Source organism: Chiloscyllium plagiosum, unplaced genomic scaffold (genome assembly GCF_037043375.1).
Source record: "Chiloscyllium plagiosum isolate Xiang-an unplaced genomic scaffold, Cpla_swu_hap1 HiC_scaffold_42, whole genome shotgun sequence".
NCBI classification, from domain to species: Eukaryota; Metazoa; Chordata; class Chondrichthyes; order Orectolobiformes; family Hemiscylliidae; genus Chiloscyllium; species Chiloscyllium plagiosum.
The window spans coordinates 13,941,714-13,965,754 of record NW_028270180.1 but is presented as its reverse complement, the minus strand read 5'-3'; the positions used below and the strand labels follow the sequence as shown (position 1 = coordinate 13,965,754).

The 24,041-nt window shown below is 44.0% G+C and overlaps 1 protein-coding gene across 1 annotated transcript in view; it reads right to left on the bottom strand.

The window, feature by feature from the left end:
- loxl1 (lysyl oxidase-like 1) overlaps positions 1-24,041 on the bottom strand; it is an 81,999-nt gene that overhangs the window by 14,142 nt on the left and 43,816 nt on the right. Inside the window, exons 3-4 of the mRNA XM_043680198.2 lie at positions 19,090-19,227; positions 4,745-4,901 (exon numbers count right to left, since the gene is read on the bottom strand). Coding sequence (XP_043536133.2) covers positions 4,745-4,901; positions 19,090-19,227 — 295 coding nt within the window. The remainder of the gene's footprint in view (positions 1-4,744; positions 4,902-19,089; positions 19,228-24,041) is intronic.

The following is a 24,041-nucleotide window of genomic DNA, read 5'->3' as shown; positions in this document are numbered from 1 at the left end:
TCTCATCCTTCTTCACTCCAAAACACAATATTCCAACTGTGGTCTAACCAGGGCTTTGTAGAGCTGCAGCATAACCTTATAGCTCTTAAGCTCAATCCCCCTTCTAATGAAAGCCAACACACCATATGCCTTCTTAACAATCCTATCAACTTGGGTGGCAAGATCCCACTGTTCATCCACACTGCCAAGAATCCGGCCTTTAACCCTGTAATCTGTATTTCAATTTGACCTTCCAAAACGTAGTCACAGAGTGGAAGTAGTTTTTCAATTTCTGTATTAACAAAGTCAAAGAGCAGAAATGCCTGACAATGAAATCCAATTCAGAGAAAACACATTGCTGAATCTAACAAAAACTTGAACACAAAGATCAAGTTGCCACTCCAAGTTAGTACTGAGGAACAGCTGCACTGTTGGAGGTACACACCATTCATGTTTAAGTGTGTTTTTCATGGCAAGATAAGACTTTATTATTGCAAAGAATCTCTCTGGTCCTGAAAGTTTACTTTTCCAAATGTAGAGCCAGTGAGCTGTTGGCTAAAGGAATGTACCCAGCAAAGAAAAGGAAACAAAATGGTGCAGAAGACTTTACAATCTGCAGTTGTTAAAGTTAATGTTGAATCCAGAAGGAAGTGTCGAAGTGGAAGACAAGATGTAGATGCTGGAGCTTCCGTGGAGTCTCACTGCATCTATCAAAGGGAATTGAGAGACTGCAGTGTTCTGTGTTTTACAAAGACATGGCCCACTCCTGCTTCACCTGACTGTACCTTACAGCCTGAGGGTTTCTCAATCCACCAAGATGGACCGCAGAGCGTCCTTGGGCAAGGCAAAGGACAGCGGGATCTATCTCCCAATCTCTTGGTGCTCGAACATGATGACCCTGATGAGTCACTGTCTCCAGATCTAGAATATCTAACAGTGAAGTCCCATCCCAACTACCTGCCATGGGACTCTACCTCTGCTATCATGGCAGCAGGTTATGCAAAAGTGAAGAGGCACTTGATGAGGTATACACTGCTACAAATAGCCTTGAAATGGAATACCTGAGGCTTTGTTCATTGTAGATGGTGACTTCAACCGGGCCAATCTCAAGAGTGTGCTACCAAGGTACCATCAACCTGTCTCCTGTCCCACCAGAGGTTCAAACACCCTGGACCATTGCTACACAACCATCAAAGACACCTACTGCTCCATTCCCCACCCGTCCTTTGGTAAATCAGCACATAAGATTCTGATCCTTCTTCCACCTTACAAGCAGAAACCGAAGTGTGAGTATCTGGTGCAGTGCTGGTCTGAGGTAATGGACGAGCTCCTACATGACCATTTGGAATTGATGGACTGGTCCGTACTCAAAAACCCAGCGGTCAACCTAAATGAGTATGCCACCACCGTCATAGACTTCAATTGCAAGTGTGTAGAGGACTGTGTGCCAAAGAAGTCCATCCAAGTGTTCCCCAACTGGAAGCTACAGATGAAAAGAAAGATCCACTCCCTACTGAAGTCCAGGTCTGAGGCATTCAAGTCGGGTGACCCTGACCTATACAGGAAATCTAGATACGATCATCACAAAGCTATCGGGGACAGCAAGAGACAATACCAGACTAACCACATGAACAAATGTCATCAGTGACAAGGCTTTCAAGATATAATGAGGGGGATAAAGTGATGGAAAGATGAAGCAGAATTACTTGAAATTTAGTATGCAGGTGCTTCTAGAACGAAAACGAATGTAGGTCAGTGATTACAGGATGATTCTTCCACGGAATGTGCATCAAAAACTGTCAGATGCTGGAATCCAAAGTTGACAGGCAGGAGTCTGGAAGAACACCACAAGCTAGGCAGCATCAGGAGGTGGAGAAGTTGATGGGTGCAGAATTTTGGATGAGTGTGCACTCACAAAGGATGACAAGCAGGAGTCTGGACTGACAAGCACTGGAATGGTCAGGTCTAGAGGTAACAAGGGTGTGGGTAAGGGATTCAGCAACTGAGCTGAGCTCTGGGTGTTGTGGCAGTGGGGATTGTGGGTGGTCTCAGTGATGGAGATGGAGTTGAGAGCTTGGATTGGGGTCAAACAGTATATCAAGGTTGTGAAGTCTGAAATACACCTGATAAGTTACCCAAGTCTGATCCCAGGAATTGAGGGGGAAGGAGATTTGAGATTTAACTGGAAAATTTTTCAGCTCATTCAGTACTGGATACTGGACAACCAGCAGATGGGTGAAGAGGTGGAAGGCAGAGAGAGTTTGGGTCTGAATGGAATTAGGAAGAGACAGAACACATTGACGTGATCTAAAGGTTCCAGCAGAAAGTGACTAGTAGCGAGTAGTGTTCAGTGTACCTGCAATTATTGCCTAGCACATTAAATGAAGAGTCACTTTTTAATTCAGGAAGGTTTGAGCTTTATCAGACACTGCCCCAAGCAAAGACAGAAAATGCTGGAGAAAACTCCACTGGTTACATACCGTTTGTAGAGTTGGGGACAGAGTTAATGTCTTGAGTCAGAAATGACTCCTCTTCCAAAGCTGATTGCAGCTTGCTTCGAGGAATGAGAGGAACCAAACTCAATTCAGAGAGCAGTTCTATGACTATGAATTAATAGCCTAGCTAAAAAAAGGTCACGCTTGAGAGAAATGAAGACATCAACTGGTTGATGGCCCCAAACCTGGATTGGACGAGGAGGAGGAAAGGATGATTGTGAAAGGCTCACAGTCTGCACAGCCAACACACCATTTCTGGACATATCCAGAACACTGCAGACAGGCAGAAATAGCTTGCTGCGGACAAACATACTTTAGAACAAAGATGTCATCAACCACTGCCAGAGTGAAATAGAATCAGTGTCTGTTCTTAAACACGTGCACAAATTGCAAAAACTAACTGCAGCATAATTCTCCAACATTTTCTGTTAAATTGAACACAACTCAGTACATGCTACAATTATGGCATTATTATTTTTATTATCCAATGGTTGTTCTATATTCCCTGTTAATAGATTCAAATCCACATGGGCACTCATTTCTCCACAGCTCTGGCATTCCAAGAATGAACTGGCTCAATTAAAAGTATTTGGGTTGATTTAATATAGGACAATTCAAGCCAACTAAATACAGCTTTGCGCCTTAACCCAAGGCATCATATTTACGTGGGCGGCACGGTGGCACAGCAGTTAGCACTGCTGCCTCACAGTGCTAGAGACCCGGGTTCAATTCCCGCCTCAGGCGACTGACTGTGTGGAGTTTGCACGTTCTCCCCGTGTCTGCGTGGGTTTCCTCCGGGTGCTCCGGTTTCCTCCCACAGTCCAAAGATGTGCAGGTCAGGTGAATTGGCCATGCTAAATTGCCTGTAGTGTTAGGTAAGGGGTAAATGTAGGGGTATGGGTGGGTTGCGCTTCGGCGGGGCGGTGTGGACTTGTTGGGCCGAAGGGCCTGTTTCCACACTGTAAGTAATCTAATCTAATCTAATTTATCTTTACCACATTCAGTAAAGCCAACACATTCAAAACCTTCTCCTGCAGACTGAGGGGTAAGTAAATCAATAGCAGAAATACAAACAGTAGTTACCCTAACGCTGACCAGAATGGAAAAGCAGCATGCCTATGAATTTGAAAAGTGTGATGATTTTCTTTGAAGTCACGCTCCACTTTCTTCCTGGACTAACTTTCCTTAAAGTCCAATAACATTCTGCTCCAGCTCATCTCTTTTTTAGTCGCACTCAAATAAAACCCAGGTTAGTTTATGCTCCCACTTCAGGGCCCACCCTCTACCTGCTACTAGTTTATCAGCAGTAAAGGCTGTGCTGGGGAAGCCAGCTTGCTTGGAGATATGGCGAACCTCTGATGTGCCCAATTAATGGCAACTTCAGGATTTTACCCACGGCCATGCCCATCAGCAGCCATCCCAACGCCCACTCCTCACCTGCGTTTCCCCTGCCTTGCCACCCTGTCCATTGTGGACCCCCCACCTCCCTTCTCTGGGGAATGCCAGACTTGCCCTAGTGATACTACTCGCCCCTCCCCCTCTCCCCGCAACCCCCCGCAAGCTTTGTCCAGGCTTGCTTCCACGGAGACTCCCCACAGTCCCAGCAGTGACCACCACTTCCTGTGGCGCCACTGGGACTGGAAAGCTGCCGACTGTTTGATTGGCTGGAAGCTTGCATGAGGTGCGATTTGTTCCTGGCGGGTGGTGGTGGTGGTGGTGGGGGGTGCAGAATCCTTGCCTGAATCAAATGAATGATCCAAACAAACAGAGCCCCCTTATCCTGTTTAGAAAAAGGGGAGGTGGGAACTCAGCCCCTTAGTTCCATTATAAATTAAGACACCATTTCAAAGCCCAGAAGAAAAAGCCTTTGTGACACATACTGGAGATATGTTTTTTTAAAATTTATTCAAGGGTGAGCGGGCATTGCCGGCTATGTCAGCATTTATCTGCCCCTCCCTCAGCGTCCTGGCAAAGTAGGTGGTGAGCTGCTTTCTTGAATCCTGACATTGTCAGGGATGCGGGTACACCCACCGTGCTGTTTGGAAACGAGCGCCAAGATTGTGGCGCAGTGCCGTGAGCATGGTTATATTGTTCCAAGTGAACATGGTGTTTGACTTCAACAGGAACTTGCAGATGACGGTGCTCCCCTGCTCATTCACTGCCTTTGTCCTTCCCAGTGGTACAGGGTTTGGAAGGTGGGGTCAAAGGAATATATTGAGTTGATAGCTGATAGATCTACCGAATTACTTTGCCTGCGATGGACCTCCTACCTGAGTGTGTGCCGTACAGGCATAACGCTTCAGATGGCCAAAATCACATGTGGTATCCTCCAAGCAGAAACTGGCTTTGTGTCCCTCAGCCACTTTCCTTCCAGTAGCCGCATCCAGCAGATCATAGTGACTGAACTCATCCATGCTGTGATAGTGCCTGGCAATGCAAGACAGGGACAACTTAAGAGGTTGATTTGGAAATAAAGCCATCATTGCCACTTGGCTGGGGACCAGGGGCAAGCACATGTCACAGCGAATGGACACATTGTGCAATAGCTTCTGGTTCTTCGTGCTGCTCTTTGCCATGGAATTGGGATAGGAGTTAACTCCTATGGAACGTGGAGTGAATTTGAAGAGGCTTAAATCAATGGAAATTGGTAGCAGTCCAAATCAGGCCTTAATTGGCATTAATTAGCTTAAGAAGGGAAACCCGCGCCATGTCTGCAGTGTCAGAATGTATCGCTGTCTCAAGGTAGAATCGCAGACACACTTTTCGAAGCAGCATCTAACCGCGCTACACATGGCCTGGGCATGTCTGTGCTACCACTGGGTGCCAGAAATGCAAAATAATCCATCGTTTTAACAAGTCGAACAATTTAATCTCAAAATATCCAGCGCCTCTGTCTTCAGAAATGAGACTCGAGTACCAACTTGCTGCTTACGACCTGGGACACGATCACCAGTGCAAAAAGTTGGGCTCGTTTAATTTACCTGTAACGAGCAGGATGGGGATGAATAACTGTTGCTGGATTCAGATCCAACTCACATTCATTTCAAATCTGCTTTCAGATAACTCTTAAGGAACTTTAGTCAAGAGCCATTTTGAAATGACAGTCAATTTGAAATTGTTTTAACAGTCAACATAGCACCATTGTAACACCATTATCTCTTCTACTGCTGTTGTCTTCTCTCCTATCAATAACCTCCGTCTAGCCAGATTCTTACATTCTTATATGTGAGATAAACCATATAGGGAGTTATAAAGTGGATCAACAAAATGCCTGGATTGCTTTATGGCACATTAGCTCAGATCATTTTCCACAATATAAATAAATGCTTTATGTTACACCCTCAACAACGGCAGTAATTGGTGGCTTTAATATTCCACAGTGCAGTGAAGCATAATTGCTCAAAACAAAATTGATGTTGCGACAAAGGAGGAGATTTTGGAAGGAATATCACATGTTTTATCAAATAAGTGGGTTTAATGGACTGTCTAAACCTTGAAAAGCTGTTGGAGAGTCAGGTTCTTGGGCTGCTACATTCCCTGTCATGTCCAGGTATATACAATCCACAGCACTGGGTGGTAGAGAGTTCCTTGACTTTGACCCAGCAACAGCAGAGGAATGGAGATACAGTTCCAAGTAAAGACAGTGCAAGGCTCATAGGGGAGCTTGCAGGTAGTGGTGCAAGTATTTTCAATGCCCTTTTTGATGTAGTTCTCCTGGGTTTGGAAGGTGCTATCAAAGGAGGCCTACTGAGTTGCCATAGTGCATCTTGCAGATGGTGCAGACATTGATGCTGCTACTGTGCATTAATGCTGGATGGGATAAATGTTTCGGACGTGGTTGAGGTGTTATTCAAGCAGCCACACTGTCTCTACAGTGTGGAAGCAGACCATTCAGCCCATCAAGTCCATACCAACCGTCTGAAGAGCAATCCACTTAGACGCCTCCCCTCCCCCATCCTGTAAGCCTGCATTTTCCCATGGCTAACCCTCCTAGCCTGCACATCTTTCACACACACACACACACCCAGGTCCATGATACTGTGAGGCAGCACTGCTAACCACTGAGCTGCCCTAAGTTGAATGGTAAATCTTCAGAGATGAAAGCATTGACATAGGCAAGGACAAAGCATTATATCATTGGGTGTTCGATACAATAGGGAAAGATTCCAACAACACACTACTTTGTGAATACACCCTTTTCTTATTGTCCATTAAGTTGTTCGAGGAATGGAGATCACTGGTTGATGAATGGCAAAGTCAATGTAAAGAAAACTTGCTTAATACTCCAGCAGACATTAGGTAGCTGAAGGTGTGGAATGTAGCAAAGAGTATGGTGCTTACATGTTGCAAGATATACAATACATTCTGGAACGAGGGGAGGGGAGCAGGAAGAGATGGGGGTATCTTTAAATGTGATCAGAAGACGGCTAATAATCAACTCCACTTGCAGCCTGGATTATAACAAGCACAGGGAGGATACAAACTGAAATGTTTAGCTTGGCTATTGTTATTTGGCACATGTAGTATTGAAAGCCTGAAAGGGACTTTTCTTCCACTTCAGCAACACTATGACTCATGAAGGAGTTGATCATGCACAAGATGTTTTCCTGAAGGAGCCTGACTCAGTACCAGTTCCAGATACAGCTGGCAAGTGAACCGAAGGCTGACTGCCAATACTATTCCACCTCCTGATGATCGAATGACGATCTGTTGACGAAAGTTAGCAACTTACATGGCTTCGAGGAGAGCATTTCCGACTGCCGTTGAGAGAAAGGAAGAAAGTTAAAAGGAGAAAGCGGCAGTAACGCCACTGGATTAACAATCTAGGCCCCCTTCCCCACTTGGGGACATGGGGTTCAAATCTCACCAGGGCAAGCGATGAAATTCAAATCTGATAAAAAGCTAGTCTAATGGTGCATTGCTGTAAACACCCAATTGGCTCATTAAAGTCCTTTAGAGAAGCAAATCTTACATGTAACTCCAGACCAACAGTGATGTGGCTGGCTCTGACCTTATTCTGGGCAATAATAAGAAATGCTAGCCCAACCAGTAATCTCAAGAACATATTTCAAAGCCTCGAGGGGTATGAAATTTGCAAAGAGTGAGAGATATTCTTTATGTGCACGGAAGGACCAAGAGGAGACCAAATTAAGGTGGAACAGGTAGTGGCAGCTCGAGGAAAAACCGATGTTTAAACAAATAGCTAGGATCTGGAATACATTGCTTCAGAGAATGGTGAAGGCAGCTTCAGTTGAGATCAAAGAGAATTAAATATTTGGAGAGAATTAGGGTTACAGGGAAAAAGGAGAAGAACAAGACTAAAAGAGTTGCTCCTGCATCGAGCCAGCAGGAAAATGACAGGTCAAATGGCCTTCGTGTGAGCTGTAATCAGGCCAGGATTTTTCAGGTAACGCAGCCATACACTGGCCAGAAGCTCTGCATCATTTGATATTGCTTCTTGCATCGCACATGCAGTACTGTGGGATGCAGTTAAAGCAGGCTCTTTCCCATCTTCCCCAATGAAATCTTTGCATTTCTGCTCCCTTCCCACCGCACAGTCCTGCCGGGGCACAATCCCAGGAGTGCTGCAGATCATTTTGCACCTTGCACAACGTGGGAGAATTAGAAAGGGGATCTCAACAGATATTCCCTTGCAGAGAAACGTATCGGAGCCCAATTATCATTTGACAGTGACGCCCTAGCATTTCAGCAAAAGCATAAACTTCAGTTTGATATCACCGCCCTGGACTCAACAAATTACAACAAATCCTATATTAACAGGCAGCTGGCCCAATATCGTGCATTTTTCCTTCAACCTAACCTCTCCTCCTCGGAATCCAAGCCAACATTTACACTTTAATCATACAATCCCTACAATGCAGATAGAGGCCACACAGACCCATCCCCCTACCCTATCCCCATAATCCCACATTTCCCATGGTTAACCCACCTAGCCTGCACGTCCCTGGACACTACGGGTCAATTTGGCATGGCAAATCCACCTTGACCTACACATCTTTGGACTGTGGGAGGAAACCGGAGCACCTGGAGGAAACCTACGCAGATACGGGGAGAATGTGCAAACTCTACGCAGACAGTCGTCCAAAGCTGGAATCGAATCTGGGTTCCTGGCGCTGAGGGGCAGCAGTGCTAACCGCTGAACCGCCTAAAAGGAAGGTACAGGCACCACTGGGATATGAACACAGAAACTCCTGCTAAACAGACAGGCACTTTAACCAACTAATGATGTCAGAAGTGGCAATATTCATTGAGGAGTGTAACGTGTTCAGTACAAGTTGCAATTTCTCAGATAAAGAAGTAGTTTGTGCCTGTATGCAGCAAGATGAGAACAGCATTCAGACTTTGGCAGAATAGAGGCGAGAAACATTCACAGCTCACAAGTGCCTGGAACATAATAACGTCTAACAAGAGAATATCTAACTATTTCCCTTTGGCATTTAACAGCATCACCACATTTGAATCCCCCACAATCAACATCCTGGGGATTAGCATTGACTGCAAACTAAGATGGAGCATCTATATAAATACTGTGGCTACACAGACATGTCAGATTAGGAATTCTACAGGTGATTAACTCACTTGCTGGCTCCCCTAGGCCAGTCCACTTCTATAAGCCACAAATCAGGAGGGTGACAGAATATTCTCCAGTTGCTTCGATGATTGCAGCTCCAACAACACTCGAGGAGTTCAAAAGCACCCAAAACAGAGCAGCACCTTTAACTAGCACCCCGTCCACCATCTTCAACAGCTACTCTTCCAATGCACAATGTGGAAAGAAGAAATAAGAAAGTTGCCATCCGATTTGATTTGCTCCTTCATAAGCTTCATTCTAATGCTGGACGTAGGAGAAAGGGAGGACTGCAAATGCTGGAGAGTCAGAGTTAAAAAGTGTGGCGCTGGAAAAGCACAGCAGGTCAGGCAGCATCCGAGGAGCAGGACACTCAATGAAACATCTAATGGTATCTAACCCAGTGATCTGGCAGAAAGAAAATGTGAAGAGATGAGGTTAACTCTCCAGAATTATTTATGGGATGTTGCATTCATGTAGGTGCATTTCTTGCGAAATGATACACCTTCGTTAATAGGGCAGGACAATAGCTCAGAGGTTCGCACTGCTGCCACACAGCACCAGGGACCCAGGTTTGATCCTACCTATGGGCAATGGTTTGCATGGAGTTTGCAACTTCTCCCCATGTCTTGCGTTTAGCTGCATTTCATTTGCAGAAAAACATTTTGCGATGTCCGGCTCCCAGGAACAGTGCTAGATAGATGCAAGTCTTCCTTTTACTCCATTTTTCCCTCCTTTTATTCTATCATGGGTTGTTAAGTATATTTAGGGCTCAGTTAGTCAGATTTTTAATCAGTAAAGGGAATCAAGGGTTATGGGGGAAATGGCAGGAAAGTGGAGTTGAGAATTATCAGATCAGTCAAGATCTCACTGAATGATAGGGAAGACTCAATGGGCCAAATGGTGTACTTCTGTTCCTACAAATTATGGCCTAACTCGGACCACTATAGAATTGAATGGCACATTGGTGTACACCACACCAAACATGACGTCAACAAGAACATGATGATTAGGTTAAAATGGGGATCTAAAAGAACTGCATTCAGAAAAGGGTCTGAATCCCATCACTTATATCTGGTGCTTGATACATCAAGTTAATACCAGCTCTGGTTTCCTATTTTGACATTTGAATTGTTGTGTTACGGACCCGACTTCATTCACCCCCTTTCAACAGCTAACAATTCAGGAATTCCTGTGGCTATTTTCTTGGCTGACAGCAGAAGGCAAAAAGCATTGCAGTGGACTTGCACAAACTTGAAGATCATTTATCCACCCCGTACAGTCAGGCCTTTGTAGTCACAAACTTCGGACTTGTTTGTTAGGAATATTTCACATAGTTTACAAGCTTGCTGTTGTGCAATTATGGCCAGTCGGCAAGTTGCCAGCAAAGAGGAAAAAAGCTCATTTATGTGATTAAGGGTTGAGAGATGCTATTTCTTTAGAAACTAAAAAAGGAACAGGACATAACGTTGAAAAATGTGTCACAAATTTAGCCCATTGTGCTTGTTACCAGCAGAAAAACAACTAACAAGCCTAATCCCACTTTAGATCACTTGTTACATAGCGAATGTTCCCTTTTATTTCCATCTGCAGACCCTTGAAGATTGTTTCAGAGCTTTTGTGGCAATTTTGCACATCTTAAAGGATCCACTCACACACAGCCTGTTTGTCTCCTGCATGTTGAGTTCTGGCCTGTGTAGCTTAGAGCAAACATTCTAGGATACAGCAGGACTAACCCATAAGGTTTAGAGGGATACGGGCCAAATGCTGGCAAATGGGAATTTATTAGTTTAGGATATTTGGTCGGCATGGACGAGTTGGATCGAAGGGTCTGTTTCCATGCTGCACATCTCTATAACTTGTGATACTATCCAATTACATTTTTAGAAGTGTTTCTGCCTCTTCTGCCCTTTCAACTCCAAATCCCCACCCTACCTCAGCACAGGTAAACAAAGTTACTTGTCTACCAATTATGTTAAATCTGTACCTCACCTGGTTATTGATATCCCTGTTAATAGATCCTTCCCATACAATTTATCCACACCCCTCAACATTATGCACCTCAATTAAGTCTCAGCCTCCAAGGAAAACAACGCTGGTTTATCCCATATTTCCTTGCGTCTTAAATGCTCCATTCTTGCCAACATCCTCGCAAATCCTCGCAATCTCTTGATTGCTTATCACATCCTTCTTTCAATGCAGCGAATGGACCAGTACACAGTACAAACTGCAGTCTAAGTGGTGTTTTGTAGATTCCTAGCCTAATCCTCACATTCTTACATTCTAAACCTCAGGCAGTAAAAGTGCCTTCGGGACCATCTCCTGCAACCTATTGTGTACAGTTCTGGATGCTACATTATAGGAAGGGTGTACATTGGAGACTGTGCAAGAACGATTTACAAGAAAGGCTGCAGGAATGAGGAACTTAATTATGAACAGAGATTGACCAAGTTCAGACTGCATTTGGAGAGAGGAAGGTTGAGAAGTGATCTGATAGAGGTTTCCAAAATCGTTAGTGGCTGGATAGAATAAATAGGGAGAAATTGTTCCTGCTCATGTAAGAAACAAGAACAAGAGGTAGGGATTAATTTGGGATATCTGGTCACCATGGATGGGGGGTGGAGGAGGTCTGTTTCCATGCTGTGCAGCTCTATGACTCTATGATTGACTTGCTGATGAGATAATGTGAGGTCTAAAGATAACCAAATGTATGCTAAATATGTATCCGAAGCAGAAGATGGAAGTGACAGAATATTGAAAGAACTATATGTGGTTATGTAAATAATCACTTTAACAGACTCTAACAACATATGTTTAAGGTGAGAGGAGAAAGATTTTAAAAAGGGGCACTTTTTTTAAACGTAGACAATTATTCATATGTGGAATGATCTGCCAGAGGAGGCTGTGGACATGGGTACAGTTACAATGTTTAAAAGACATTTGGTTAAGTACATGAATAGGAAAGGTTTGGAGGGATACGGGCCAGGAGCAGGCAGGTGGGACTAGTTCAGTTTGGGATTATGGTCAGCATGGACTGGTTGGACCGAAGGGCCTGTTTCCATGCCATATGACTCGATAAGAGGGCGTAGATTAAAAGCAGTTTGCAAAAGAAGCAAAGGCGAACTAAGGGAAAATGTTTTCACTCGGTGAGTAGTGAGGATATGGAATGGACTGCCTGGAATTGTGGTGGAGGGCGGTTCAATTGAGGCATTCAAGAGGGGATTGGATGATTAGTTGGATAAAATGTAACATGTAAGGGTTTAGGGAGAAAGGAGATTGGCACCAGGTAATGATGCTTACCGTGAATGGCACTGTGGCTCAGTGATTAGCACCGCTGCCTCACAGCACCAGGGACCCAGGTTTGATCCAGCCTCAGGCGACTGTCTGTGTGGAGTTTGCACATTCTTCCCGTGTCTGCATGGGTTTCCTCCCAATATCCAAAGATATGCAGATTAGGTGAATTGGTCATACTAAATTGCCCATAGTGTTCAGGGATGTGTAGCGTTAGGTGCATTAGTCAGCGGTAAATATAGGATAATAGGGTAGGGGAAGGGCTTGGTATAGACTTGTTAGGCCAAAGGGCCTGTTTCCATACTGTAGGGATTCTACGGACATATCGAGTAAGAGCAATGGGCTCAGTGGCCTCCTTGGGCACCATAACACTGCTGTGATTCTGAGTCTTCAGTGATTTACAGACATGTACTCTGCTCCTCTACACTGCTCACAATCCTACCCCTGAGTTTTCCCTTGCCTTGTCTGGCCACCATGAATGTGATACTTCACAATTTTTGGGATTGAGTTCCATTTTCCACCTTCTCTGCCGATGTGACCAGTGCACTGATACCTTCCTGCAGCTTTCTCCACCAATCAGTGTTACTGATAACCTGCTGCAAATTACTGGGAGTAACCTCCCAAAGCCTGTTGGACAGAGGTCACCCACCAAGGATGGTGTGATGAAGATTGATCCATCCATACCTGTCACACATTTGCCTCAGGTCAAGTAAGAGATTGACCCATAGAAATGATACAACACAGAAGATGGCCATTTGGCCCATCTTCTTCATGCCAATCTAAAGACACCCAGATGCTATTTCTAATCCTGTCTTCCTGCAAACGGCTCATCGCCCTGCAATTTATTGAATTTAAGGTTCAGGCCCAGGTACGTTTTAAAAGAGCGCCAACTTGTCTGATCTTTTCTCAAAAGCTTTTTAAAAGGTCACTGGATGCGAAAAGTTAACTCTGCTTTCCGTCCACAGATGCTGCCAGACCTGCTGAGTTTTTTAAAAAACTGTTTATGGTCTCTGCTTCCACCACCAACTCAGGCAGCAAATTCCAGACACCCACCGCCTTCTGCATAAAAAAAAAACTTTTTTCCTCAAGTCCCCCAATCCTTCTGCCAATTCGTTTGAAACTAAGAGCCCCAGTTTTTGAACTCTTTGCCTAAGGAAACAGGGGTTGCTTCTGTCTCTTCTATCTCTACCCCTCACAATTTTGTATACCTCAGTCATGTCAACCCTCAGCCTGCTCTGTTCTATGGAAAACACCTCCAACCTCACCCGAAAGCTACGGCAACGTTCTAGTAAATCTTCTGTACACTCTCTCCAAAGGAATTACATCCTTCCTATAACGTGCTGACCAGAACCATAGAATCCATCTACTGTGGATGCAGGATATTTGGCCCATCGAGTCCAAACCGACCCTCCGAACAGCATCCCACCCAGGACTAGCCTCTCTACCTTACCCATGTATTTCCCATGGCTAATCCACCTAGCCAGCACATCCCCAGACACTATGCGGCAATTTAGTTTGGCGAATCCACCTAACCTGCACATCTTTGGACTGTGGGAGTAAACTGGAGCACCTGGAGGCAACCCGAGCAGACACGGGGATAACATGCAAACTCCACACAGACAGTCACCTGAGGGTGGAATCGAACCTGAGTCCCTGGTGCTGTGAGGCAGCAGTGCTAACCACTGAGTCACCATGCTGCCCCATACAAATAATCCAGATGTGGCCTTAATAGTGTATTATACTATAAATTGCTTGAAGATTTTCCAAGAAACATCGATGTTTTGGAGAAAGAAAATGGAATACATTTGCCCCATGGGCCACTAACAATTAGAATCAGAATTTCACCAAACTAAACTAATTTCCCATGAGAGGGGAGGCCTATTAGTGTGGGGACCAAATGTGGAAACTCTGGCCTCAAAATTTAATTTTTGTTTGTAGGGGAACATGGAGGAGCTGGGACTCAGCCAAACTCAGCAACATTATTTAAACTCAGTGCTCAGTTCGAACAGCCTTAACTCACATTGTGGGAGCCACACCTTGACAGACGCTCTCGAATGCTCCTGAAGGAGAGATGAGGGCTGCAGAACTCCCAAGCCGTGAAGTTATTCAAAGCACCAACCCCTTAATAATCGGAAGAAACAAATTGCCTATGCCAATCGAAGTTGATTGGAAAGCTCTCTGTTACAAAACCTATTTATTGACCTTTCTACCATTAGGTAGAAAGAGCACTACCATTTCAACATTATAAATGCTTGGCTGTGTACCACAAGCTATAATTACCTCAGCAGGTGTTTTTTTTCTCTCTCTCTTTATTTCTTGCTTTTTTTGCTTTGCGTTTACCTCTACACGACTACCTAACTGCGGTAGTGCTTATTTTTTTTCCAGCATCCATGTTGTGTGTGTGTGTGTGTGCAAGTGTGAGACAGAGTGAAAGCAGGTCGTTCTTAAGTTCACTGTTTGATTGACAGCTCAAAGAAGTTATTAAAGGATTAGCTGTCTTTGATATGGGTTTATGAACAGATGTCTGTTTATGCAAGGCCTTAAGCACTTGAGGTTTAAAAGATTTAAGGGGGCTTTCTTGGAACAGAGTTTTGTTTGATATAATGAAGGCCGGAGAAGGAAGTTTGATATTCATTTTATTTCATCTCAACAAAGCTCCTGAGGTGGTGAATATGTGTATGCTAGCACTGTGCAGGGCTCAACGGTGACAATGGCAGGGTATGGGTTGGTATCGGGGCATGGAGGTGGCTTGGTATTTGTATATAGTGGGTGAGGCTAAAGGTACTATGATTTAATAAAATATTGGTGAGCCTTTAAGTTGCTCCTGATTTAATTTGATTTATTGTTGTCACATGTACCTAAGTACAGTGAAAAGTTTTGTTTTTATGTGCAGTACAGGAGGGATCAGAGGGTGCTTAGACAGAGCGAGACATACAAGGTTATGACTGCACAGGAGCTACACAAAAGGTCAACATTTGATTTGTAGTTAGAGCAGTCTAAGAACAGCGGGGAAGAAGCTATTCTTGAACCTGTTGGTGTGTGTGTGTGTGTGTGTGTGTGTGTGCGAGTTCAAGCTTCTGTATCTTCTGCTGAATGGAAGAGAGTATTACCGGCCATTTCTAAACTACATCTGGAGTAAGTGAGCCTAAATCTACTCCCAGAACCTCTTGCAACCTCTGTTCAGAGGCAAAGGTCTCACTATTCAGGAGACAATCTCCCATGTGTCAAGTTGGCATGTTTCCCGACATTAGGAACGAGAATCCAGGCCGGGGTCTGTGTTTCATTTTAATCCAAACCCCAGGAGTAAAGGGTAGGTGGTCAAACGCAGGATATTTTGCATCAAAACGGTCATACACCCACCCTTCATCCACAGGATCTTTCATCTCACCAACATGAAAGTTTAGCTTAGCAAGGCCAAGATGAAACAGGTTGGATTGAGTCCCACGTAACATTCACACCAGCACGAGGTCAGTCACTGCATCTGGATGTAATTGAGCCGCTGGCCCCTAATGAAGTTACTGGCCTGTCCAGATTTGACAACGTTGAGGCAAATGCAAGGTTGGCCTGGATCTCCCCATGATGTATTCTGACAATTTGCTGGTGAAATAATTGGTCTTAAGAGGGCGAGCACAGGCCAAGTTTCCATATGAGGTTAGTCCCCGGATTGTTAATGCAATCCGAAAGGAAAAAGGAACAATTGTATGAAAAGTCTTTTTATTTTGAAGAAAATATCCAGCAGGAATAAATCTGGTTGGGTTCGGCTAAAAGACTGACCATGGCTTGACCACCACCCCCACCCTAGTCTGGCCTACCTGTGACTCCAGACCCACAGTAATGTGGTTGACTCTTAACTGCCCTCTGGACAATTGGGGATGGGCAATTAATGCTGTCTTTTGAATGCATTTTGAAAAAATGTGCATTCCTCATTAGCTGCACAGGTTCTTCAACCGGGGGGTCTGAATTCTAACGAGAGGCTGAATAGGCTGGGATGTTTTCTCTTTGGGAGCATAGGAAGTTGAGAGGTGACCAGTGCAAAAATGTGCAGGTGAATTGGCCATGTTAAATTGCCCATAGTGTTCAGGGATGTGTAGGTTAGGTAGGTTAGTTGGGGGAAATGTAGAACAATAGGGTAGGGGAATGGGTCTGGATGGTTTACTCTTCGGAGGGTGAGTGTGGACATGATGGGCCAAAATGGCCTGTTGCCACACTGGACAGATTCTACACAACAGAGACAAATGGGACTGGTTTATTTTGGGAACATGGTCAGCGTGGACTAGATGGACTGAAGGGTCTGATTCCTTGCTGTATGACTCTATGACTCACTTATCACCCCCACAGTCAATGATTGGTCCTCCCCAAATTCAGTCCCAGAAAGATTCAGTACAACAGAGCACTGAGCACGCTGTGCAAACAGATGAAGAAGCCAATTCAGCCCATTTTGTGCATTCATAAATTTCTTCCCCACCACACTGTTGGCCAAACAGTGACTCGTTCAACACCCAGACGATTCACCAGTTTGCTTTATGCGGCCCTGATTGTACACTACCCTGCACAGTACACGTGCAAATTAGTGCTGTGTTGGGGAATACTGAAGCTAACCAACTGACATTGCTGGATACTATTATTTCATCAATGTTTAAATATCCAGCAGCAGATCAAATAATTGAAGAATTAGTGTTGATTAATGTAGCTAATATGTATGTAAGTTTGCTCGCTGAGCTGGAAGGTCTGTTTTCAGAACGTTTTGTCACCATGACTAGGAAACACCATCAGTGAGAGTCTCTGGTGAAGCACTGGTGCTATGTCCCACCTCTCTATTTAAAGGTCTAGGCTTCTTAAGGTGGGTGATGTCATTTCCGGTTCATTTTTTTCAAGGGAAGGTAGATAGGATCTAAATCGATGTGTTTATTGTTGGAGTTTTGGTTAGAATGTCAGGCCACTAGGAATCCTTGTGCATGTCTTTGTTTCGCCTGTCCTAGGATGTGCGTGTTGTCCCAGTCAAAGTGGTGTCCTTCTTTGTCTGTATGTAGGGAAACTAGTGATAGTGAGTCGTGTCTTTTGGTAGCTGGTTGGTGTTCATGTGTTAAGTTCCCTGCTAGTTTGTCTGAATCTTATAACAAGACCTAGTTTCAGTAATACGCTAATTGCTTGGTAGGGTGCTGAGCTATCCAATTATTTACAAAAGGCAAAACAAAAATTGATGCTTTATCCAGTAATTAGACAATGATATATTGTATGAGCTTAAGATAAAAGTTTGCATCTAAATTGTAAAGAATGTTTTAGACTGAACTGTCGACCATTTTGGATCAGGTCATCTCTAAAAGTATTCAGCATTGGAAAATTGATGTCTTTACACCAAACATAGTTCCATTGATGATGGGAGCGAAGTGATGTTTGGACAGAAACACCTTTCGGTTTACTGGCACATGCAACCCAACTCTCCTACAAACAGTTCTAAGTCCTGAAGAAGTCATAGCAGACTCGAAATGTTGATTCTGCTTCTAAGAACAAAGAACAATACAGCACAGGAACATGCCCTTCAGTCCTCCGAGCCGATGTCACCACATTTTGCCCTAAAGCTGTCTTCACTTACATGATCCACACCTCTCTATTCCCTTCTTATTCATACATTTGTCCAGGTGCTTCTTAAATGCTGTTATTGTGTCACCTCTGGCAACATATTCTCCAGGCACTCACCACCCTCACTCACATGCTTTGCATATCTCTTCAACTTCCCCCCCACCCCACCCCGTACCTTGAACCTGTGTTCCCTTGTAACTGACCCCTCCACTCTGGGAAACAGCCTCATACATTCCACTCTATCCATTCCATTCACAATCTGATAAACTTCTATCAGGTTACCCTCAACCTCCTGCGTTTCAGTGAAAACAAACCCAGTCTATCCAACCTTTCTTCATAGCTAGACTTTCCCAGGCAACATCCTGGTAAACCTTTTCTGTACTCTCTCCAAAGTGTCCACAGCCTTCTGGTAGTGTGGTGACCGGAACTGTATGCAATATTGCGAATGTAGCTTAACTCCACAGATGCTGCCAGAACCTCCTGAGTCTCTTCAGGGTTCTCTGTGCCTTTTCCTTTACTGACAGTTTCTTCACCCTTTCTGTAACTAGTCAAGAACTCACTCATTTCCGTGCCTGGATCAAGAATTACAGATTGTTGTACAAATGTGAATGTAAATATCAATTTCAATCATAACAATGAAACAGGCAGAATGGTTTTCTGTCATTTTAAGTTACTGCAAGGTGATCTCCCCAAAATATGGAGGCTTTGAAATATTGACACGGATTCATTACTTGATAGAAAACAGACTTGATACAGTTTCAAGTACATTGAGGGTGTAATGTTCAACCAACTGTACATAAATGGAATCTGAAAAGGAAACCAATAGACGGTGAACCTGAAACAAACAGAATAAGAAATAAAATCCTTAATAATTATTAATGCCTGCTTTTAACTATGAAAGATGCATCAACTTCCATAATTTATTCAGTTTTGCAGTCACTATCTTAACCTTTTCACTTGACATTTTAAATGAGCTGTAATCTTTCTTGAGTCATTTTCATTATACAGAAATAATTACTGTGGCGTTGGTGTAATGTTATCTTAATTGAATCCCTGGGCCAATGGTGTGTACATAGGTTCTGTGGTTCTGATTTGCCCCATTTTTTTATCACCAAAGGGATGTTGAAATGTGCAGCGCTGTTCTGGAGCACTTACTGGTGGCAGCTATGCCACTCCCAGGAGTGGCGAGGTCTGTTCGGGAGGAAGTCAGCAATCCCCTGATTCTTCACTCGCTGGGGGAACCGCAGCAGGACTCGGATGTCGTAATCCGTGACGTCAGAAGCGTACGCAGAGCTGAAAGGGAGAAAAGGAAGTTTGGTCTGAGCCTGTGAGGGTACTCTGGAATGCTGGGAACAAAAGGATGTCATTCCAAAACTCACGCACCCAAGCACACTGAGGAGGCAGCCATGACGGTGGGACCAACTTTGACCTTTAGATGCATTTTGTTCAGTCATTGAAGTAGCTACAGAGAAGCCGGTATCCTGTCACTGAATCACCCTTTATTTACACATGCACAGGATACTTGCTGTTACCAGTCACCCCTGACCAAGAAACAGCACTCTGAAAGCTTCTGATTTCAAGTAAACCTGTTGGACGATAACTTGGTGTCATGTGATTTTTGTCCCTCAACGGAGGTGATTCTAAATCCCCTTTTTTTTTTATTTTAAAAATCTTTTCTCCTTTCCCCTGTACTGCTGCCACACAGTAGCAGTGCTTATTTTGCTCTTCACCCATACTGTGTACATGTGTAGGTGCAGGACACAGTGAAAAATACCAGTTGTGTAAATAACTTCATTAATATTCCACCACTAAGAAAGAACCCAATGTGGCCAATGAACCAGTGACAAGAAAAGCCCAGAGCGAGCAGTGCTTACTTGAAGAAAGTGAAGGGGAGGGGAGAGATTAAAACAAAACAGAATTGGAGGGGGACATAAAGCACTCCAAATCCTCTCAGTGTCCATCTCTCTCTAACGGCATTGAGAATATTGGTGGTCACCACGTGCACCTGCTCCAGGGACACCCAAACTTGAACATAACAGCGGAACGGGGCAGGCAGTCAGCCATAATGACCCCTCCACAGCCCGCTGCCCAAGCCTGTTAATGGCCAGCCTGGTCAGGCCCAGCATCCCCTGTTTATCTTCGTCAGCCAGGGCTTCCTGATTGACCAAGGCTCATGATCCTAATCGAGGATCTCATTGTCAACGAGGTCCACCTGGATCCAATCACTAAAGTCGTCAAGTTGCACAGCACGGAAACCGGCCCTTCAGTCCAACGTGTCCATGCTGACCAGCTTTCCTACAACGAAATGGACTCATTTGCTTGCATTTGGCCCATATCCCTCTAAACCTTCCCATCCATGTACCTGTCCAAAATGTCTTTTAAGTGTTGTAACTGTACCCACTTCCACCATTTATTCTGGCAGCTCGTTCCATAAATGCACCAACCTCTTGTGAGTAGTTTGCCCCTTTGGTCTCTTTTCAATCTTTCTCCTCTCACCTTAAACCTTTGCCCTCTAGTTTTGGACTCCCCTACCCCAGGGAAAAGACCTTGTCTACTCACCCTATCTATGCCCCTCGTGATTTTATAAACCTCTATAAGGACACTCGTCAGCCTCTATTCTCCAGGGAAGAAAGTCCCGACCTACCCAACCTCTCCTTATAACTCAAAACTTCCAGTCTCGGTAACATCCTTGTAAATCTTTTTAATACCCTTTTCAATTCAGTAACATCCTTCCCACAGCATGGCTGTACAATTTCCTACGTTGGAACAGCGACTAAACTTGGAAAGCACCCCATTAACAATAAAGTGCCATGGAACATCCTGTTAGTGTGAAGGTGCTATATCAATACAACACATATTTTTAAAAATCTTTCAATGATATAGCACTTAACATAACCCCCGGATGTATCAAAAGGGACTTACAGCCCATCAAACATTTTTGAGATTTCTATAGAATCCCTGCAGTGTGAAAACAGATGACTCGGCCCATCGAGTCCACACTAACCCTCCGAAGAGCATCCCACCCAGACTCATCCTGATCCCAGTAACCCTGCATTTCCCACAGCTAATCCAACTAACTTGGAGGAAACTCATGCAGACACGTGGAGAACGTGCAAACTCCATACAGACAGTCGCCCAAGGCTGGAATCAAACCTGGGCCCCTGGTGCTAACCACCGAGCCCCTATGCCACCCAAATGTGGTGGCAGTGGTGCAAACTTCCACAAACAGCAACAGGGTAAAGTCCAGATAATTGTGATGTTGATGGTGAGGGATAAATATTGGTCAGGACATCAGGGAGAACCACCTTGTTCTTCTTCATAAGAGTGCCCTGGGATCATTCACACCCATCTGAGTCGACAGGCAGGTTCCGAGGAGACAGTGCAGCACACCCACAGTATTGCACTGGAGAATCAACCTTCATTTCTGTGCCCAACCCTGGAGGGGAACTTGATCTAGAAACCTGCAACGCAGAGGCAAGCGTGCAGTCCATGAATCTACAGCTCAATCTTAAAAATAATTAAATACTTTAATTACCTCATGAATACATAATTGGCTATGTGCAGACAAAGCTTTGTGGGCAAACAAATACTAAATAACTCGCTGTGTTCCACAAAGGACCTCAGGCAACTCTCTCCACTGGACAAAGTCCATTATACAGTACTGGGTATCTTATTTAAGGAAGGATTAAATGTGTTGAAAGCAGTTTGAAGAAGGTTTAAATTAGATTAGATTAGATTAAATAAGAAAGAAGAATTCAGGTCTGAGCTACCTCCTTGATGTGTTTTGAGGGGCGGTTTGGTCTGGTGCATGACAATTCCAAAGACTCATGACTCTTTTGAAGAAAATAAATTTATCTGAAATGGGAGATTCTAGATTCTCACAGATGATGAAACATCTTATTTCCATTGACCCCCGTCAAAACTTCTCATGATCTTTCGGTCACCTGTTAAGTCACCTCTTATTCTTCCAAGCTCCATTGGATACAAACTGATCCTGTAGAACTTTTTCTCAGTAGACAACCTTCCTTATTCTAGTATTAGTCGAGTAAACCCTTTCAACACAGTTAATTTTTCCTGAAATAAGATAGCCAATACTATGTACAGGCCTATAGATGTAGAATCATCAATGTCCTGTATAATTGAAGCATAACCGTTCCATCTTTGTATTCAATTCCATAAGCAGGAACATTCTCCTAATTACCTGTATACTAATGTTTTGCCATTCACGTGTTAGGACACTCAGATCCCTCTGCATCTCAGAGTTTTGCAATCTCTCACTATTTAGATAATATACTTCTTTTTTATTCTTTCCACCAGGATGGACAACATTTCCCCACATTATACGCTATGTGTCGGATATCTGCCCATTCACTGAACCTATCTACATCCCTTTGTATATTCTCTTCACAATTTTCCGACCTGTCATTGAGTCATTAGAAAAATTTAACAACTGTACCTTTGGACTATTCATCCAGATCATTTGTAAAAGCTGCAGAAATGTTGAGGACCCAGGGGTTGATTTCTGCGGCACACAGCTCTTACAGATTGTCACCAAGAAAATGACACATTTAGGCTGACTCATCATTTTCTCTCCATTAGCCAATCTTCCATCCACACTGACATGCAACCACCTACACCATGAGATTTTTGATTTCAAATTCATTGGCATCTGCACACCATTGGCTGGACTTTAGCACTCATAGCCAATTCCTTAAGGAAGGTTATGGTGAGTTGTCCTCTTGAACTTCCTAAGTATGGACACCCATACTTGATGGTGAGGGATAAATATTGGTCAGGACATCAGGGAGAACCACCTTGTTCTTCTTCATAAGAGTGCCCTGGGATCATTCACACCCATCTGAGTAGACAGGCAGGTTCCGAGTAGACAGTGCAGTGAGGAAGGGAATTGCAGGAGGTTAACTGAGCGACAATGAAGGAATGGCAATACAGTTCCAAGTCAGCAATAAGATGCCAATTAGTGTGACACCTAAACAAATACCTTCTGGAAATCTAAGTGTGTCCCATTCACTCTTTGTTCAAAGCACAGCTACTTCCTCAAAGAACTCCAACAAATTGGTTAAACACGATATCACTTTTCACAAAACCACGTTGACACTGCACGATTACTACAAACCTCTTTAAGCTCCTTCCTAAAATGTCATAACAATAATACCTCCAGTTATCTTCCCAATGACAGGTAAACTAACGGATCTCAGAGGAAGGCAACTGGTTGGTGTCAGTCAGAGGACACCCCTGGGCGAGAGGACAAAAGGAAAACTGACTCACACTTCCCTTCCTTCTCAGTCAGTACAAACATTTCCGATCAAAGCAAACAACATAAATGGATTTAGCAGCACTTGTGCCAACCCTTTGCTCTGTACAGACATTCATGAAGGAAGAGAGAGATTTTAAAAAGACATGACGGGCAAAATTTTTCCGTGAGAAAGTGGTTCTCATGTGGAATGAACTTGCTGAGGAAGTGGTGAAGCAGTTACCACATTTAAAAGATATAGATAGGTTTACGATTAGGAAAGGTTTGGAGGAGTATGGGCCAGGAGCAGGCAGGTGGGACTAATTTAGTTTTGGGATTATGTTCGACATGGACTAGTTGGACCGAAGGGTTTTGGTTCAGTGCTGTATGAACTGTGGATAGCACTAGAAAACATCAAAGACTGGCTTAATCAGAACATCAACAAGGTCAACCACCGTTACCACAATTGGAAAGTTTGGAAGACTGTGCTTACTTGTACTCAGATGTCACCTCAAGTCTCACATATACCAAAATTTACCATCAGGCCCAATAGCAAATCAATATACAAGGTTTGAGCAAGACCACATCTGAAGCATAGTGTTCAAGTTTGGTCCCCTTACCTGAGGAGGGATGGAGTTAGATTGGAAGCAGGGCTCACCAGGTTGATTCCAGAGAATAGGGGGTTCTGTCTTATGAAGAAAGATTGAGCAGCTGAGGCCTACATTCTCTGGTGTTTAGTAGAATGAGAGGAGATCTAATCGATCCTAAAGGGTATTGACAAAGCAGACATAGAAAGGATGTTTCCACATGTGGTACAATCTAGAATGAGAGGTCAGTTTTAGGATAAGGGATAGCA